Source organism: Lissotriton vulgaris, chromosome 9, assembly GCF_964263255.1.
Source record: "Lissotriton vulgaris chromosome 9, aLisVul1.2, whole genome shotgun sequence".
NCBI classification, from domain to species: Eukaryota; Metazoa; Chordata; class Amphibia; order Caudata; family Salamandridae; genus Lissotriton; species Lissotriton vulgaris.
Genome location: NC_141697.1, coordinates 1,236,387,697 through 1,236,409,005, shown reverse-complemented (window position 1 = coordinate 1,236,409,005; position 21,309 = coordinate 1,236,387,697). Strand labels below are relative to the sequence as shown.

The 21,309-nt window shown below is 44.9% G+C and overlaps 1 protein-coding gene across 1 annotated transcript in view; it reads left to right on the top strand.

The window, feature by feature from the left end:
* The first annotated feature begins 224 nt into the window (after positions 1-224).
* The window catches only part of LOC147693148 (ankyrin repeat and SOCS box protein 5-like), a 37,073-nt gene continuing 15,988 nt past the window's right edge, over positions 225-21,309 (top strand). Inside the window, exons 1-2 of the mRNA XM_086936895.1 lie at positions 225-450; positions 9,611-9,804. Coding sequence (XP_086793021.1) covers positions 282-450; positions 9,611-9,804 — 363 coding nt within the window. The 5' untranslated portion in view covers positions 225-281. The remainder of the gene's footprint in view (positions 451-9,610; positions 9,805-21,309) is intronic.

The window sequence follows — 21,309 nt, the reverse complement described above, 5'->3', positions numbered from 1 at the left end:
ATTCCTGCCCCCTGGTTCAAGCAAACAATGTTGCATCTTCTTCCTCTGTGTAACTGACACCTTCCTTCCCCCACATTCCTGCCCCCTGGTTCAAGCAAACAATGTTGCGCCTTCTTCCTCTGTGTAACTGACACCTTCCTTCCCCCACATTCCTGCCTCTGGTTCAAGCAAACAATGTTGCGCCTTCTTCCTCTGTGTAACTGACGCCTTCCTTCCCCCACACAGGGCTCTCCTCCTTCCTTCTGGTCCAAGCAGATGATGCTTGGCGGAACCACCTCCTCATGAGACAGATGGGCTTCTACATCAGCTCTCTTTCCAGAGCGCCGTGCACCAAGGGCCAGGTCCGGCACTACCAGGTCGCCCCGAGTTACAACTACAAGTGGACCGACATCCACTATGAAGCCAGTCGCGGCAACGTAGAGAAGCTCAGTGTCCTGCTAGCCACATCAGGTGAGTGCTTCTACCACCCTCGCAACAACATGGCGGGTGACCTTCCAAGAGATAACCCCACTCAAACATTGCCTGTGCAAATGCTCTGTTTTTTTAAAAGTTTGAGTTTATTGAAAACCAGAAGAAAAAAGAACAGTATTATAATAAGCAAAATAAATCTTACTTAACACAGAGATTATAAAAGAATAAAGAAATACAACGGTTATAGTAAACATGATGTATGCAAAGGGGATTAAATTCAAAACAGAAAGGAAGAAGGAGGTAGAAGCGGAAAAGGGGAACAGTATATTATGACTCTGTTTTAATATTGAGCAATGTGTGCTTTATGTGGTGTGTGGTTTGGCCTTAGAAGTTGACATTTTATGTTTTTGTTTGTTTGTTTCTAAAGCATACACTGCAAACTGAATTGCTTTTGGGAGATTTTAGAGAGATGCACATGGGAAGTAACAGGGTGCTCTATGTTTCTGTATTAGCCTTCATATAGTGCTTGTTCCCCTATGTTGGTGCAGCTAGCACTTACCCTGAGAGGGGGCATGCTACACCATGTGGGGTGATCTTGGAAGAGTGTTGTCTTTGTTCTGAGCTTATGCCGGAAGTGTTTTTGCGTTGTGCATGATGGAGGCGCTCTTCTGTTGTCTTGGGGCACAGAGTTTAATGGTATGATGGAAGATGAGTGTAAGAGACAGACATGCACGTTACAATTTTTACAGCTAGTGGCACCAATTATTCCCGCCTATCCCTAAAAGTTGTGACTTTACATCTGATCAGTTTCTATGTTGGTTGCATCAGAAGGGTGCACACTGGAGTCATGGGAGAGCAGCAGGTAAGCAAGGTGTAGGACGGAGATAGGTTGGCAGTCCACTTGGGAGACTCAAATTATGGATGCATGAGCGTGTCTGTGTATGATTATGCATAGGGAAAGAGGTTCAGAAAGGGTCCCGATCTGCAGGAATGGAGTCTCCCATTTCAACAGTCGGGAAGAGGATCTCAGATGCTATTAGAAACCCCCACCTAGATCTTGAGGGCCATATTTGTCAACGAGTTGCGTCACCCTTGTGCCCCGCAACTGGTGCAAGACCAACACAACTCATAATTTAGATTCATCAAACCGCACAATGCCCCCGTGCATGGTCCTGAGTGGCTGATAAAACTAAAGTAACGAAACACCGTGCAAGACGCTGTGTCGCGTTTCTCTGCCCCAGGGAGCCTTTCCGTGCGTGGCGCGTGGGCGTTCCCACACAACGCCCATGGATTTTGGCCATTCACAGATTTAAAATTACTGGTAGACCTGGGAAGGAGTCGAAACTGCTATGTATCCAAAGGTGGAGGCATAACGAGGAGAAATATCTTTATTTTCCATGTTTCTTCCTCTTTCTATGTGCGCTGCATTCTGCAGCACAAATAGAAAGAAGTAAATGCCTCAGGGGATTGTTCTTGTGCAGGAAGCTCCCCCTTTCTGCACAAAAACAATCCTGCTTACACCACAGGCACCCGTGCACCATTGTGGGAGGGCGCCTACTTTGGCACAGGCAGCACATTGTGAGCCAGTGCTGGGAAAAGACAAGAATGCGTTGTATTATGTTAAATATGGTGCACTCCTGCCCTTTCCCTGTCGCGCAGCACAGCAAATAGGCTTGCTGTGCTGCATGACGTTTTGATCAATATGCCCCCGAGTGTTTACTAACATGGACTCTTAGTAGGAGAAAATAATGGAGAAGTGGGAATCTCAGAGAAGTTGGTGTTGAGTGATTACGAGGAGCGGTAATCCCATTGAAGCTGGTGGTACCACCTAGAAGAGGTAAAACCTGGAAGTGCAGGATGGCTGTTACCCAGTGGAGCTGGTAATGAGCTCACCCCAGAGTAAGAGAACCAAGAAGCTGCTACTGGGTATGTTATCCCTGATGAGGCAGGTAATGGCTTCGGGGCAGGTAGCGTGCTATTTCGTAGAAGCCAAGAGTTAATGGTGTAGTCAAATATAAAGTTTATCAAACGTCTTGCTGTTTCTATTCGTAAACATCCAGCTCTGATAATATGCTCATACCTTTTATTGCAACATTTTAATGATTTCTCATGTTATGTTACTTTTGTGGGCTCGAGTTCATGGGATTACATCGCTGCAGGGTTTGCTTTTCATTCGAACTGTATTTGGTGCTCTTCAGTGGCTACTGATATTAGTGGAAAGGGTCATATTTCCACAGCTGTTGTATTTGATATGCATGGTTTAAGTTAAATGTCAGAGTCTAGCCTTGAAACTTGGGTTACTTTGGTCTCTTTGTTGGTGGCGGTCTAGAACGCTTCTTTTGTTCTTGACATTGTATTGTCTTTTGTTGATGGTAGTCAAGAGGGCTTTCTTCATTCTCACTATCAGATATCTTTTGTTGTTGGTTTTCATAGAGAGTCACTTTGTTCTCAACATTGAAGGTCTTTTGTTGATGGTGGTCAAGAGGGCTTTCTTTGTTCTCAACATTGGAGGCCCATTTGCGATGATGGGTAAAGGGCTGCAGACTTTCCTTAATATCAGAGGTGGTGTTCGAGGGGGCCTTCCTATGATCTCAACCTTGGAGGTCTTTTGTTATTGTGTTGAAGAAGGCTTTCTGCATTCTGGACAGGGGATGTCTTTTGTTGATAGTCGTCAAGAGGGTTTTCTTCATTCTCACTATCAGATATATGTTGATGGTTTTCATAGAGGCTCACTTGGTCTCAACATTGAAGGTGGTCCCATGGACTTCTTCATTCTCAGTAAGCATGGGTGAAATTTGTGAATTTGTGATCCACGAATTTGCGGATTTGCGAATTTGCGATCCGCAAAATTCACGAATTTGCGGTTTTTAAAATTTTTGCGTGTTTGCGGGGCGATTTGCGTGTTCGCGGGGCGCTTTGCGCGTTCGCTGGGTTTTTTTTGTGCGAGACCGCGATGCGCCCTCTGGTTCATCACTGCCACCCTCTCGTTTTTTGTGCCCTTCTGCCATCTGTACCTCTCTTTTTTGTGCCTTTCTGCCCTCTGCCCCACTCGTGTTTGTGCCCTTTTGCCTTCTGCCCCACTCGTTTTTGTGCTCTTCTGCCCTCTGCCCAACTCGTTTTTGTGGTCTTCTTCCCTCTGCCCCACTCGTTTTTGTGCCATTCTGCCCTCTGCCCCACTCGTTTTTGTGCCATTCTGCCCTCTGCCCCACTCGTTGCTGTGCCCTTCTGCCCTCTGCCCCACTCATTTTTGTGCCATTCTGCCCTCTGCCCCACTCGTTGTTGTGCCCTTTCTGCCCTTTGCCCCACTCGTTTTTGTGCCATTCGGCCCTCTGCCCCACTCTTTTTTGTGCCCTTCTGCCCTCTGCCCCACTCGTTTTTGTGCCATTCTGCCCTCTGCCCCACTCTTTTTTGAGCCATTCTGCCATCTGCCCCACTCGTTGTTGTGCCCTTCTGCCCTCTGCCCCACTCGTTGTTGTGCCATTCTGCCCTCTGCCCCACTCGTTGTTGTACCCTTCTGCCCTCTGCCCCACTCGTTGTTGTGCCATTCTGCCCTCTGCCCCACTCTTTTTTGTGCCATTCTGCCATCTGCCCCACTTGTTGTTGTGCCATTCTGCCCTCTGCCCCACTCGTTGTTGTACCCTTCTGCCCTCTGCCCCACTCGTTGTTGTGCCCTTCTGCCCTCTGCCCCACTCGTTGTTGTGCCATTCTGCCCTCTGCCCCACTCTTTTTTGTGCCATTCTGCCATCTGCCCCACTTGTTGTTGTGCCATTCTGCCCTCTGCCCCACTCGTTGTTGTACCCTTCTGCCCTCTGCCCCACTCGTTGTTGTGCCCTTCTGCCCTCTGCCCCACTCGTTGTTGTGCCATTCTGCCCTCTGCCCCACTCTTTTTTGTGCCATTCTGCCCTCTGCCCCACTCTTTTTTGTGCCATTCTGCCATCTGCCCCACTCGTTGTTGTGCCCTTCTGCCCTCTGCCACACTCGTTGTTGTGCCCTTCTGCCCTCTGCCCTACTCATTGTCTTTTATTTTAGAATGGTGCCGGCAAGCTGCCAGCGCCATTCTAAAATAGTTACTAAATTAGCTTCATCAGGAAGCACTAATATGTTGAAGCTAACTTAGTAACTATTTTAGAATGGCGCTGGCAGCTTGCCGGCGCCATTCTAAAATAGTTACAAACATTGAGCTTGAACTTTTGCCCTCCGGATCCGTTCCGCTCTCGGATTTGCGAATTTTCTGCAAATTCGCGGGAATTCGTGGATCGCGAATTTGCCGAAAATCCGCAAAATCCACAAGCGGAACGGATTTAGCGCCCGCCCATGCTTAATTCTCAGCATAAGAGTTGTTTTGTTGGTGGTGGCCTAGGGGGTTCCTTTTCTTACCATTGGAGGTGTTTTGTAGTTGGTGGTCTACAGGGCTTCCATTTTACTCAACATTGGAGGTCTTTTGTTGATGGTATTCAAGGAGACTTCCTTTGTTCTCTATATTGGAGGTCTTTTGTTAATGTGTTCAAGAGGGCTTTCTTTATTCTCAACATCAGAGGTCCTTTGTTGATAGCGGTCAAGAGGGCTTCCTTCATTCTCCACTTTACAGATTTTTTTATGGTGGTCATGAGGGCTTTCTTTTGTTCTCAATATCAGGGATCCTTTGTTGATGGTGGTCATAGACTCTCCCTTTGTTCTCAACACGAAAGGTACTTTGTTGATGGTGGTCAAAGAAGTATCCTTTGCTCTTGACACAGAAGGTCTTTTGTTGATGGTGGTCAAGGGGGCTTCCATTGTGCTCCACGTTGAAGGTCCTTTGCTGATGGTGGTCTAAAGAGCTGCAGATTTTCCTCAATATCAGAGGTGGTGTTGAAGGGGGCTTCCTTTCTTCTTAACATCGGAGGTCCGGTGTTCTTGAGTTCAAGAAGGCTTTCTGCATTCTGGGCAGGGGATGGCTTTTGTTGATAGTAGTCAAGAGGGCTTCCTTCATTCTCAGAATTAGAGTATTTTTCCTGATGGTCTAGAGGTCTTTCTTTATTCTCTATATCAGTTATCTTTTGTTGATGGTAGTGATAGAGGGTCACTATTTTCTCAGCATTGAAGGTCTTTTGTTGATGGTGGTCAGGAGGGCTTCTTTTGTTCTCAGTAATGGAGGTTTTTTGCCTGGGGTTTGGTTGCTTGTCTGCTGAGGATAGCTGTGTTGTGTTGCATGCACTTGGGTTTTCTCTAGTTTTCCAGTTTTCTTTATTAGTAGAAAATGCAGGAAGGTAGATGTGCCTGCTGTCCTTCTTTGTGGGTAATGGCTCAGTCCAACATTTCATATCACAGCAGGATTTCTAAACTTGCATTTTTAATTTACACAGCTAATACAAAGACCATTTGGGTTGTGTATACAATTTTGAGTCACTAAAGAAAGTTTCAGGGGGGTCTCGGGCCAACTTCTCAGTTCTGGATCTACTCATTTATTCAACTTTTGTCTCTGGTGAGAGGCGTCAGTGCGCTTTACTACAAACGGTTGAGATTACTGTGTGGAACATGAAAGGCCAAGCACATATAGGGAACTGTTGTTAAACAACATTGAAATGGGAAATGTGAACACAATTGGAACAATAAATAGACATGGGTATGCTTCGTAGCCAATTAGTTCTGATGCATGTAGAAGCCATGTGTTTCTAGCATTTTTTCATAGTAATACAGGTATGATTACCTTTTTCGCACATCAGGGAGTGGGATCCAAAGACCGTTCGCAGTACCAGTGAAGAATTGTTTCATTGCATGGGACTTGTTTAAATTTTGGAGTTTCTAGATGTAAAGTGCTTTGCTGCTCGGACCGTGCTACCCAGCAGAGATGGGCAATAGTTGGGGAAGATCATGAAAGGCCTTGTTTATAAGAAGTCAGACTTTATATGTAATTGCGCCTCATTTGGCAGCCATTGTTGATGTTTCAATACTAGACAGATGCAGTCTCTTAGCAGATACGAGGCGGGCATTGGTTTGGTGTATCACTTTTATTGGGGTCAGTGAAGACTGAGGAACATCAGCTACAATGATATATCCGCCGTCAAGCTAAATAATGATCAGGTTTTAAATGGTTAGGAAATACTTGATTTTCTTTGATGGGTGAAAAACAATTTGCACAGTGTGCTCGTTTAGATGATAATATTTAATGTGTTGTCAATGGTGAAGTTTTGAAATTTTACAATGGGATCTGTAGAGGGGCCGAAAATGTCCAGCTTGAGTTCAGCCAGAAGCACAGCATCCAAGTGGCTTCTAGAGCTGGTTGTTATGAGCATGATCTAGCATGGTCAAGTTCCTGTGGTGGTGGTGGTTGTCCTGTGGAGGAGGTTGAGGTCGTTTTTTTAAAGATTTAACATCAGAAAATTACTGGACATCTACTGCTGAAATTTCAGGATACAGGATCTGAAAATAAGGATGTCTTGGATGGGTGATGTATTTAAGTAAAGTTACACTTAGTCTTCATATCAATGGATGGTGATACCAGAATTCACCCGTGAAGCATTTAGAAGTATGTGATGTATATTAATCAGTATCATACCCAATGCAGAGCCTTAGGAGACCCTGCTCATCATTGGAAAGATGCTCGGGATGGGACTTCCATTCTTCACCAGCTGGTCCTGATGGGAATGGAAGGATGAGATCCATTTTAGTGCCTGATTGCACATGCCCATTCTTTGTTATAGCATGGCAAGTGTCCTGTGAAGCCCATTCTTTGTAATAGCATGGCAAGTGTCCCATGAAGCCCATTCTTTGTAATAGCATGGCAAGTGTCCTGTGAAACCCAATATTTGATTTAGCAAGATGAGTGTCCTATGAAGCTCATTCTTTGTTATAGCATGGCAAGTGTCCTATGAAGCTCATTCTTTGTTTTAGCATGGCAAGTGTCCTGTGAAGCTCATTCTTTGTTTTAGCATGGCAAGTGCCCTATGAAACTCATTCTTTGTAATAGCATGGCACGTGTCCTGTGAAGGTCATTCTTTGTTATAGCATGGCAAGTGTCCTGTGACACCCATTATATGTTGTAGCATGATGAGTGTCCTGTGAAGCTCATTCTTTGTTATAGCATGGCAAGTGTCCTGTGACACCTATTATATGTTGTAGCACGATGAGTGTCCTGTGAAGCTCATTCTTTGTTATAGCATGGCAAGTGTCCTGTGACACGCATTATATGTTGTAGCATGATGAGTGTCCTGTGTAGCTCATTCTTTGTTATAGTATGGCAAGTGTCCTATGAAGCTCATTCTTTGTTTTAGCATGGCAAGTGTCCTGTGAAGCTCATTCTTTGTTTTAGCATGGCAAGTGTCCTATGAAGCTCATTCTTTGTTTTAGCATGGCAAGTGTCCTGTGAAGCTCATTCTTTGTTTTAGCATGGCAAGTGCCCTATGAAACTCATTCTTTGTAATAGCATGGCACGTGTCCTGTGAAGGTCATTCTTTGTTATAGCATGGCAAGTGTCCTGTGACACCCATTATATGTTGTAGCATGATGAGTGTCCTGTGAAGCTCATTCTTTGTTATAGCATGGCAAGTGTCCTGTGACACCTATTATATGTTGTAGCACGATGAGTGTCCTGTGAAGCTCATTCTTTGTTATAGCATGGCAAGTGTCCTGTGACACCCATTATATGTTGTAGCATGATGAGTGTCCTGTGTAGCTCATTCTTTGTTATAGTATGGCAAGTGTCCTATGAAGCTCATTCTTTGTTTTAGCATGGCAAGTGTCCTGTGAAGCTCATTCTTTGTTTTAGCATGGCAAGTGTCCTATGAAGCTCATTCTTTGTAATAGCATGGCACGTGTCCTGGGAAGCTCATTCTTTGTTATAGCATGGCAAGTGTCCTGTGACACCCATTATATGTTGTAGCATGATGAGTGTCCTGTGTAGCTCATTCTTTGTTATAGTATGGCAAGTGTCCTATGAAGCTCATTCTTTGTTTTAGCATGGCAAGTGTCCTGTGAAACCCAATATTTGTTTTAGCAAGATGAGTGTCCTATGAAGCTCATTCTTTGTTATAGCATGGCACGTGTCCTGTGAAGCTCATTCTTTGTTATAGCATGGCAAGTGTCCTATGAAGCTCATTCTTTGTTTTAGCGTGGCAAGTGTCCTGTGAAGCTCATTCTTTGTTTTAGCATGGCAAGTGTCCTATGAAGCTCATTCTTTGTAATAGCATGGCACGTGTCCTGTGAAGCTCATTCTTTGTTATAGCATGGCAAGTGTCCTGTGACACCCATTATATGTTGTAGCATGATGAGTGTCCTGTGAAGCTCATTCTTTGTTATAGCATGGCAAGTGTCCTGTGACACCCATTATATGTTGTAGCATGATGAGTGTCCTGTGAAGCTCATTCTTTGTTATGGCATGGCAAGTGTCCTGTGACACCCATTATATGTTGTAGCATGATGAGTGTCCTGTGTAGCTCATTCTTTGTTATAGCATGGCAAGTATCCTATGAAGCTCATTCTTTGTTATAGCATGGGGAGTGCCCTGTGGTGGTTGAAAGTGTCACACACTGCAGAAGGGTGAAGGAAAGCACGTACATATTGGTTACCAGTTGGTTTTGAGCTGTTTGAAATGTTCAGTTGGTGTTAAGCTGTTTGGTCCATCCAACTTTCAATTTTGTAGAGGTGGTTCTATATACTGTTGAATAAGAGTCTGTTTCCTGGGACCTCTAGGTAGATCTGCGTGTTGTCCGTGTATCTGTGGAATCACAGGGAGTAGGCCCTGAGAAGGCTCATCGGTTGCTTCTTCTAGATAATGAACAGAATAGGGAAGAGAGAGGAGATTGGGATGCAGAATGGTACTGCGTAGACTGGGAGAGAAAAAGTGTCAAATCTGAGGTTTTTGCTGCGTTCTTCCAAGGAGTAAATGAACCCCTTGAATCTTTGGTAGGACATGTGTGCAGCAGATTGGACATGACATAGTAGATAGTTGTGAATCACCATGTAGAAGGTAGTGGCAGTGGAGGACTCAGGAGAATCAGTTTGCTGAGTGATCCCTTCTCTGCTGAGCTAAGCAGCTCATTCAACACATTCATCAGGGCTCTCTCGGCTCTGCGCGTTGGACACACTCCGGACTGGCTTATATCAAATAGTAATGTATGGTTGGAGTCTAGTTTCAGGGCTGATGTTGGTGAAGGTGAAGCTGTACGTTTGTGCCTTGTTCTCCACGCACAGGACACTAAAGACGCTTCTTTATATATCACAGACAAGGAGTTGGTGGACCGGAAGGACTACTATGGGAAAACCCCTCTCTACTGGGCTGCCTACAAGGGACAGAAGCTGGCCATGGAGTTGCTACTACAACACGGCGCCAGTGTAAACAGCTGTTGTAAGCACGGCGGGACCCCGCTGCATGCGGCAATCGGCCTGTTTCCAGACTGTGTCCTACTGCTGATACAGGTAAGATGCCTCTTCGCATCTGAATGGAACTGAGTGGGTGCCAAGGAGACCCCAAGCCATGTTTGACCCTTTCAACCAGTCCTTGTGGTGTAGCCAACAGCACTTTGTATCATGTGAATTTTAAATACATTCTGAAAGCAAAGCTGCTTGAAGGGCAGGCCCTCCCCCACAACCCTGTGTTGTTATTGTCCAGCATGACAGCCAAGATGCCTTCACCCCAGCTCCCTTGAAGTGCTGTTGTGCTTCAGTGCCGACAGAGCAGAATAGGAATGAATTTTGAGGCACGGGCACTTTTTGACAGATGTCCTGCATCCGCCAAGCTCGAAGTAAGCCACAAAATCTAGAGTAAAATGTACTTATTCTTGTTTACAATTAAATGTATTTCTTGTGGTTAACCATCGCCTATATGAACATTTGAGTTAAGGAATGTTGTATATTTTTTCTTACAAAGAGAATCAAATACTAAAGTAATACAGAAAGGGAACTGCGTTAATCGTAGTTACCACCAGTACTCAAATACAAACTTAAAGTGACCAACGTCATATTTTTCATTAGTAAATAGCAAGGATATATAAAGTATTTGGTTTCTTAAATTTTGTATACAAGACTAAATTGGAGATGGGCTCCCAACAAAATGCAGATATAATGGATACATTTGCCTTTCTTTGGGTATCCCAGACCAGAAGCAATCACCGCAAAGACGGGAATCATCTAAATTGTAATAAGATGTAGCACCGCTGCGTTACCAGAGCCAGGCATATGCAGACTCATATCAATTGCAATAAAATCTCTATTGGATATTGTTTAATGTCTATTCAGATTTCGAACAGAACAACAGGAACTCCTTACAGGGGAGGTCTGAGTTTCCAAAGGCAGGCATAAAAGAAGGTGTAGGACAATATTATGCACCTGTTTATCCAAGATTGGTTTAATACCCACGATCAACGGGCAATTGAGAGCGGTCCACAGGGACTCGTCTGAAGATGTCAACACAGCTCTAGTCTTTAACAGATTCAGTTTTCAAAGGTTTGCTGACATCCACCAATTCACTTCTGACAAATGATGTGTGAGTAATGCAGTTTGGAAAGTTCTTCTAGACAATTCTGTCTCTACATCTGCTGAACATAAATATCTATAGTCTGATTACATATAGTAAGGAATTCCAGTGTTCGCAGCATAAGGACAGTGATTATGGAGGGTGTAGACACCCGAGGAGTGCCACATTTAAGTTCCTGAGCTGTGGATGCAAAAAGGGAAAGATTCATCCTCTAAGATTGCTTTGTGAGAAACAACCTCAATAAATTCGACCCTCATCCTCAGGAGCCCAATACTCCTGAGTCGCTCAAGTATTGGTTAACGGTCGATGATGTTGAGAGCTGCCAACAAATCTAAAAGAATTATAGTCCCAACAGAATAGCCCTGCGCTTTTCACCATAGGTCGTCCAGGGTTCAGAGGACCACAACTCTGTGCTTCAGAAAGTTCTGGATTCATCTTGTGAGGGATATGTGAGCCCATCCTTACCTTCATCAAGTCCCTGCAGTTGAAACATCACCGTCCTTTCCAGCAGACGGTCTAAGGAAGGAGAGAAGTGGAGTGGAGGCTGTAATTGACCTTGTGGTCTTAGTTCAGTGTGTTGAAGGGAGTGACTGTAGCTATTCCTCAAAGAACTAGCACAAGACATGCTCAAGAAAGCTGTAAACCTGTTAAAGGGCACCGCCGCGACGCCTCCCATGCAAGCACCAACCTGTTTGAGGAGCCCTGCTTTTGAGCAAGAGGCATGGGGGCCTCCTGGCAGAAAGGAGCCAAAAGGCCATATTTGATGACACTGGTGTGAATTCATCAAAGCTGGAAATGGGTCCTGCAACCTCTGCATAGGAGCCAACTGTTGTGGGTAGGAGACAACAAGTAGAAAACCCTTGAATCCTTTAATATAACAAATAGCACACACCTAATCCTGCAGTCCGCACCAGCTCTCGACAACTTCAGAGCTCGAACACACCCCTGGATTGGTGAAGATAACGTTCTATATAGAGGTTCTACGTCAGAACCCAACCAAAGCATAACACCAACTCACGTGGCACAGAATCCCTTCCTCTTCATCTGAGGGTCTGATGTTTACTACCTTGTGTCAGAAAAATGGCAAAATGGCGACTGTTCATCATATGTACTTGGGAGAGCTGGAGGGGTGGCAACCGGGTTGTTGACTCCGTCTGCAGACTTCTATATCTCTTTGGCCATGATTCTACTCGATAGGATACGGTCCCTCAATTACTTGTTTTTTCTTCTTTAATTGCTTTTCAGCCCTACTTAGCAATCGCTTCTGCAGAACCTCCCTATTTTAACCATCTCTAGTTTCAGAGTTATAAGACGTCGTTTCTCGATGTAGTTGTCAGCCATTTTTCCCTTCTTGTTGGAGGATCAAGGAATCTAAAGTTTGTGGGATGGCTGCATCAATCTTCTGCAGCCTCACTGATTGTTCTAAAATCATCACCTCCTTGTTGAAAGAGAAGTGCGCTGAGAAGTGGCAAGTTCAGTTTGAAGCGCCTCACATCAAGATGGTTCCAGTTTGTGCTCTTGGATAACACCGCAATATTACAATTACAGACCTAGTGAAGAAAATTATGTTGGACTTGATGGACGAGAGAAAAAGGATTTGACGGTCAACGAGACGACTGTTCTTTTTGAGGTAAGAAATAGATTCAGTCTCAAAAGCAAAATTCTGGTGCCCAAGCGGTGATGTTCAGTGATGGTGCAATGCTCAGGGATACTACAGTCAACGTGAGGGATCTTGACAAACAGTGAAAGCAAGAGGAAAAAGCAGTGGAAAATCCGGCTGCATAATGAGTGCCACGAAAAAGCATTGGTCAGGAGAAAGCGATCTGAGCCAATGGCAGGAAGTCATTTCATCAGCCAGTCCAGTCTACTGTTACGTTTCAACCATTAGTCTTCAATACAAGGATCTTCATCAGGACAGGCTATGCCAAGGGACAGTTGCAGGACACTGTGAAATTAATCAGAATGAAAGAGCGCTATTAAAACTGTGTCTGTGCTCTCCTCTCACAAGCAAAGGCACATCCCATCGGTGATTCTTACCATAGTTGTAAATAGTCAGGGTTCAAAGGGTCTGAAAAAGATCACAGAGAGACCGCACTTAATGTTACTCATTAGGCTGAAAGGGATGAGCAAAAACTGGAAGATAACAGGTTATGCATAAGTGTACGAAAGTACAGAAAACCCCTTTGTGAGCCGTCAGGTGGGAGGTGGCATAGTGTGTGGACGTCACACTCACCATATTACAGCTGCATTACAGCCTGCGTTGCTTGCAATACAGCGGACAGGATAGCTACCACGGAGCCGATTCACAGAAGGAATCTGAGATAAAAAATTAATTTACTACTTTTGGTATTCACAGAAGGCAATTAGTAGTTGTAAACTTAGGACTCCTAACTTTACTGCTCCTAAACTGACACAAAATCCTAACTTTACCACTTTTGGTACTCACAAAAGGCATTTAGTAGTAGTAAAGTTAGGCGTTGTAACTTTAGTACTACTAAATGCCTTCTGTGAATACCAAAAGTAGTAAGTTTAGGATTTTATCTCAGATTAGTTCTGTGAATCGGCTCACTCGTGTTGACTGAGTATCCATCCGCCACAGAGTAAATAGTACCAAGTGTACGTCACCATTTGTAGAGCACTTAGAAAAGCACAAAAAGGCCAGCATCAAAGAGAATGGAATCACTCTAAATTGCGAATGAATGTATTGTGTATTTTGCGGCTTATATTACAGGTCAGCTTAACCTGCTTTGGTGCTGTCATCGTCTTTGTTGAACAATAATTTGGCAAAGTTCTTTTTGTAGCACTATATCACAGCATAGGTTTTACCATGTTTACTGCATGTTCGTCGTCCAATGAATTATGCCCAGGGCCAGTAGAAGGATGCGATTGTGCGGCTGCTGCGATTTTCGCATGGTTATATATTTGTCACATTTGACACATTAAATAAAACATTTTTTTTTACTAAAAATGCAACGGCACTGTTGCTCACAGTGGAAAGTCCTTTCCAAAGGTGAACGTTCTGGTCACTTCTGTGTTGCCTATTGCTGTATTTGGGTGTTGAACTGGTACAGGTGAGGTACAACTATTACCCAGACGTGGTTAACAAGTGTAAAAAGTAGAAGATAATGAAGTAATACTATTAAAATATGTGCAGCAATATGCCGCAAAATGTGTCTTTACTCGCTGCATAATTTCCTCAACCCTGCCGCATAATTTGGCACTCTCTTTGCTGCATAATTTCACTGGCCCGGTTTATGCCCGTGCCAGGCCTCACTCAAGATGTAAAAACATATTTAATTTGTAACTAATTGTAAGTAATAAAATACTGAAACTACAAAACCAGCTTTAAGCACACAAATGTGCCCACTATGCTGCTTACCCTATAGTTAACAAATAATGTTGAGAAACTAACCGTGATGCAGGGACAACCTATGATATTTTGTAATTTTCTATTCTTTTGTTACCCAGATGAGCTCGACCTTCCTGCCCCAGGCAAAGCCCCTCTCAGCCTGTGTATCATTTTACAATGTGGCATAGTGTGCCAGCTGCAGCTGGTTCTTGTGATAAACGGTTGATAATGCAATGACCTATTAATGTAACCTTTGTGGGCTTGTTATGTTTCTTATTAACCTGTTGGCTGCTGCCGTCGGCCAACGGTCATCGCGAGCATTACCTCGGTAGTGCTGCGCACATCCGTTGGCCGATGCGGCCCCACCCGTTTCTTCGAACATTCTGCACTGGCGCGGAACGTACGAAGCAGCCAACGAGTTAAAGAAGAAATATCACTTATACTTTACCAGTGTCCCCTCAACTAAGGGGAATCCAGTGGCCCATGTACCTCAGCGTGGCCATAACATGAATGGTCACAAGAGGGTGCAGTGGAGTTACAATGCCCCATGGCCAACAAGTAATGCCACTGCTAGTAGGAAGAAGTAGCCTCCTACGTGTACGTCTACGTCCGCATAGAAAGAAGTGGCCTCCTACGTCTACCTCCGCATAGAAAGAAGTCGCCTCCCACGTCTACCTCCGCATAGGAAGAAGTGGCCTCCCACTTCTACCTCTGCATAGGAAGAAGTGGCCTCCTACGTCTACCTCCGCATGGAAAGAAGTGGCCTCCTACGTCTACCTCTGCATAGAAAGAAGTGGCCTCCTACGTCTACCTCCGCATGGAAAGAATTGTCCTCCTACATTTACCTCCGCATGGAAAGAAGTGGCCTCCTACGTCTTCCTCCGCATGGAAAGAAGTGGCCTCCTACATCTACCTCCGCATGGAAAGAAGTGGCCTCCTACGTCTACCTCTGCATGGAAAGAAGTGGCCTCCTACGTCTATCTCTGCATAGAAAGAAGTGGCCTCCTACGTCTACCTCTGCATAGAAAGAAGTGGCCTCCTACGTCTACCTCCGCATAGAAAGAAGTCGCCTCCCACATCTACCTCAGCATAGGAAGAAGTGGCCTCCCACTTCTACCTCTGCATAGGAAGAAGTGGCCTCCTACTTCTACCTCCGCATGGAAAGAAGTGGCCTCCTACGTCTGCCTCTGCATACAAAGAAGTGGCCGCCTACGTCTGCCTCTGCATAGGAAGAAGTGGCCTCCTACGTCTACCTCCGCATGGAAAGAAGTGGCCTCCTACGTCTACCTCTGAATAGGAAGAAGTGGCCTTCTACGTCTGCCTCTGCATACAAAGAAGTGGCCTCCTACGTCTACCTCCGCATGGATAGAAGTGGCCTCCTACGTCTACCTCCGCATGGATAGAAGTGGCCTCCTACGTCTACCTCCGCATGGATGGAAGTGGCCTCCCATGTCTACCTCTGCACCGGTGGACCAGCGCCTTTCAGGTCCAACCCGGGAACCATTCAACGTCTTGTCTTTGAGGTGCTGATGCAACTGAAGATGAACAAAAAGTCTTCCCTTGGATCCAGTGTCCTAGAGAAACTAAACACATGGACCCCTCAGCACACTTACATGAGATTAATGTTTTTAAACAGACTCACATGTATGCAGCTGGCTAGAAGTAAGTGGTGCTGTTCCTAACAGATGCGCCTCGCAGACACTAGCTTGGCGATTATTTAAAACGTGCAACGTCCTCCTGAATCCGTCATTGAGATGCCAACTCTGTTGATGCTGAGACCATGACTAGAGGTTATGGTTGTCTCGGGCATTTGTTTGCATAACTTCATATTTACTGTCACTCCAGAAGCCATTAGATGCTGCTGTATTATTTCTTGCATACCTCATTTCCATACATGAATGTCTTTGCACCTCTAGTCATAGGGATTCTGGGTTTCTCACTGGCACCAGCATGGCAGCTGTCTTCAAGTTGACTTGACTGGTCTTGAAGTACTTGGAGAAGCAGAGAGAATGTTCCAGCAAAGACCTCTAAAAGCTGAGATAGTACTCAAGGTGCCAGACTTTTCTCCTGGATTTAAGAGCAGAAGAACATAGAATGTTCCACAGACATCTATCCAAATTGTAACTAGAGCTCCAAACGTGGCATCAAGAGCTGGATATATTATTCCAGATGTGGCCCCCAAACGTGGAAACTACTCTCCAGATAATGCTAAAAAACTCAGGCTTCATGTGTGAAATCTAGAATTATACTCACTATTCAGATGTGGCCTCCAGAACTAGATATACCTCACGTGATGTAGCCTAAAGACTTTACAAGGCACTGTAGATGTGTCCACAAACATTGGGCTTCATACTTGTGGCCCTCAGAACAGGACACAAACACTTGAGACATGGTCTCCAGAACTGGGTGCACTGCTCTCGGTGCAGCTTCAAGTATTTAATACACCCCTCCTGAAGCGTATGAAGTACTAAAGCGTATAAAGTACTCTAGAGAACTGGACACAGCACTCCACACTTGACACCCAGGACTGCATATGTTACTACAGAACTGGACACCACACCCAACACTTGCCGCCCAGACTGCATATATCACTCCAGAACTGCTCTCCAGAACTTGGCTACCAAGACAGGTGCAGGATCTGTCACGACCACGCTTCCTCAGGATCAGGTGATGCTTAAAAGGGGTCCAACTCCAGATTGCCCTATACTCTGACTGTATAAATTACACAGAGCATAAAGGAAATCAGGCGAGGGAAAAGGTACGGAAGGGTCTGGAATGGGAAGAACACATAGAAAGGTAAGTACAAGAAATCACTGACTACGCTCATTCAATTCTCGCTAGAACACCACCTACCACTTTTATCTAACTGTGGACGGCTCTCCTCCTCTTTCGTGGCAGGTATCAGATAAACGCCTCTATACCCTAGCATCCAATTCTGTAATACATAAACCAAAGAAACGATTAAACCTGAAGTTCTCACAACAAGCCACAGCATTCACCTCTCTACAGAACCATGCATACCTTCCAGCCTTCCCTTTTTTAACGAAAAAGAATTCCCTTGTTCACCCAAAAATATATTAAGTGGGAAAAAATAGTTCTGGTCAAATCCAAAGTCTAACAACAGTCTAGTCCGACTAATCCAATCCAGTGAAGAACAAATAAGTCTTTATCCTCCTTAAATCGAATCAAGTTCCGCATTCAAAGTTCCAATCACTACAATAGCCAGGTTCTTTATCGTGAGATAGTTTATCCGGATAAATGTAACTGAAGTTAACCACACGTCTCAATCCGAGAACGCTAGTACTCACGAAGTGAAGAAATCCCATCAATCATTCCACAGAATTGACAAACCGCTGGGACTCCGTTTTCTTCAACGAAAAAGGTCTCAGCCGAGAACCTTTCGCTATTTCCTCTTTTGCCCGAAGAAATGAAACAGTTCCGAGATATGCATTCGGCAGCCGCCTGAACGCGTGTCTCCGTAACAAGGAAATTCAAACAGTCTCTCTCGTGTCTGGAGGAAAACACGGGCGTGTTCTGAAAACGCTCGGCAGCCGCCCCACGCCAGCAAACAATCCAAAAGGCAACAGCTCCTTTCGTGTCCCAGCCGAGACACGACGCTTCCTCAGGAAACACGAGCGTTCAGCAGCCGCTGAACGGAAAGAACAGGAATGCACGAACAAGATCAAAAACCAGTCTCAGGTTCGGGTAGCAAAATCACGTACAACTTGCAGCCCAGAAATGGCCACCTAAAATAACTGCCCAACTCCTCCCAGTCGCTAGGCATTATGGAACATGTAGTCATGTACGTGCTATGGCAATGTTGCCCACTTCAGAACGAGTTAGTTATGTAGGCGCTTCATGTGGATCAAGGCAGATCATGACTGGATCTCCTTAGTTTTAGGAGAAATCTATAAATCAGTTTTTTCCAACTTCAGTATAGATCTTTCCTGTCAGTTTTGTGTTCTGTTTCTAGGTCCTTCTTAGCACCGGGACACTCTTTGGAGTAGCTGTGCGCTTTACCAATGCCAAGTAACATAACATATATATTACTGCATAACTGGACACAGCACCCAACACTTGCTCACCAGACTGCATACATAACTCCAGAACTGGACACAGCACCCAACACGTGCTCACCAGACTGCATACATAACTCCCGGACTGCTCTCCAGAACTGGACACGAGTCTTCAATTCTTTTTCGAATTTACTACAGAAATATGACATTTTTGTTTCAGTTTACAGGAACGATGGTGTGTATGACTAATAATTATTTAACACAGATCAATCACTGTTGCAACTCGTGGACAGGGATATTTTTCTACCCACAAAAAACAGTAAGAAGGTCTCACAGGTGTAACTTTTGGACTGGGCTGTTTAGTAGCAATCTGGCCTCCCTTACACACAATTGGCAGTACTGTCGTTCAGGAAATGTGAACTAGTCCCGCCTCATTCCAGGGGCGTGGCTATAATGATACCATGCCTGAGTGGCTCCTTTTTCAAGAGTCGTCCTGGCTGCCAGCTTTCAGTGTCCCCTGCCCTACTCAATGCTCCCAAGGGGTGTTTGCAATGGAGCAGAATTCTGAAGCCGTTGAGATAGTAAATGTGTGAACATTTTCAATGGACCTAACACCAGGGTTTGAATTCCATGCCGAGGCCCGCACATCAATGTGTTGCTGGTGACGCACTCCTCTCCATGGAAGCCACACGTCCTTCTGAGATTAACACATCATGGAAAGCACTTCAAACAGTGGGCCAAGCGTCAGGGCCTGTGAGTGGCTGTCTCAGGAGGGGCTCAGCCACACCCAGCAGGGTTCTGCAGCTAGACATAGCCCATATCATATCCGTTCAAGTGGATTCTTGAGACACAAGCACTGGGTCCAGTCGGAGTGAATACAGACGCCGATAAGAGCAGAGAGCCAGAAATGGTCAAATGTTGTGCAGCTGAGGGAAGGAAGTGACCTTTCTGCACAGGATTGCTACCTGTTGAAAAATCTACACAGGGATGCCCGGACATAAAAATGCATATGATACAAAGGAAAAGAGGTGAAACCACCCTGACAAGTGGAAGGAAAATAAAATAAACCAAGTACCAAAATCTGTGAAAATATAACACAATATTTAAATGTGTGAAAATTTGAAACCCAAATATCAAGAAACAGTGGTTCTAAATCAGGAATATGGAAGTGGAGGATTGAGCAGCTACAAGGCTTGATGTTTATTTTTGAAAGAGAGAGGCAGGACACATGAATGAAAACATGCAAATGAATTGGTTATTCGGGTTACTGTGTGTCAATATGTGAAAATGGACCAACATTAGAAATAATCTCTAATGCATCGATAAAGAAAAGTTCTGAGTCGACATGTTCTCCACAAGGTCAAATCCAAAGTATTATCTAACATTAAATAAATGTGAAATGGCCTCTAGTCCATGCCACAGCGGCAGTGTGTAGGGCACACTCAGGTGCGTGGGGCATACAGACTGGGAACGTCCCTTGTGTCTCCTGTTGTGATGGACACGTAGGTTGTCCCGGTCCTCGCTCTGATGCGGTCTCCATGCCTATACAACCACTCAATGTACTTAACAGGCATCGCTCTGATCCCGCATTAAACATGTATCTATGTGGGTCTCCCCATCCATCCATGAATGCACGTCCACACGGGTCCACTTGTATCTGTGCCCGATGTATCTTAAAGTGCACTTAACACTGTATCCATACACGTTTTTCTTACCAAATACACTTTTTTACTTGCCACCTGGAGTCTGGAAGGGTTTATTGAACAGTCTGTAAATCCCAGAGTCAATCGACCAGGGATCCACCTGGAAGCTCGACAAGTGCACGCGGGACTCAAACGTACACCCACCATACACAACAGCTTCTATTTGTCACATGGTGGCTTTTCACAGGTCCGGAGCTGAGATCATGAGAGTGGGACAAGGGCTTTCATGAATAAAAATCTAAAGTGTTTTTGGCTGAGCAAACCAGTTTCTCATGTCTCATCTCATGGCCAAAACACACGGCACATCGACGTCAGCAGTGGACACTTCCTGCGCGCAGAGATAGCGGAGCAATAAAACATGGCTGAAGCAGGCTAGAGTTAGTGTGCAAGTGTGCTTAAGTTTTTCACAATTCATTCCTCGTGTGCTATTTATTTACACAAACTGAAGACGTCAGCGTTCTTTCACTGATACACTCACTCCCCTGCATTATTTTCAGAACGCTCTAAAGTGACTTGGTCAGACTTGTCTTCTTTTCAGAACGCTTTAATGTGCCTTAGTCAGACTTGTCATCTTTTCGGAACGCTCTAAAGTGCCATGGCCAGACTTGTCATCTTTTCTGAACGCTCTAAAGTGCCATGGCCAGACTTGTCTTCTTTTCAGAACGCTCTAAAGTGCCATGGCCAGACTTGTCATCTTTTCTGAACGCTCTAAAGTGCCATGGCCAGACTTGTCTTCTTTTCAGAACGCTTTAAAGTGCCATTGCCAGACTTGTCATCTTTTCGGAACGCTCTAAAGTGCCATGGCCAGACTTGTTATCTTTTCTAAACGCTCTAAAGTGCCATGGCCAGACTTGTCTTCTTTTCTGAACGCTCTAAAGTGCCATGGCCAGACTTGTCTTCTTTTCGGAATGCTCTAAAGTACCATGGCCAGACTTGTCATCTTTTCTGAACGCTTTAAAGTGCCATGGCCAGACTTGTCTTCTTTTCTGAACGCTCTAAAGTGCCATGGCCAGACTTGTCATCTTTTCTGAACGCTCTAAAGTGCCATGGCCAGACTTGTCTTCTTTTCGGAACGCTTTAAAGTGCCATGGCCAGACTTGTCATCTTTTCGGAACGCTTTAAAGTGCCATGGCCAGACTTGTCTTCTTTTCGGAACGCTCTAAAGTGCCATGGTCAGACTTGTCTTCTTTTCGGAACGATCTAAAGTGCCAAGACCAGACTTGTCATCTTTTCTGAACGCTCTAAAGTGCCATGGCCAGACTTGTCTTCTTTTCTGAACGCTCTAAAGTGCCATGGCCAGACTTGTCTTCTTTTCGGAATGCTCTAAAGTGCCATGGCCAGACTTGTCTTCTTTTCGGAATGCTCTAAAGTGCCATGGCC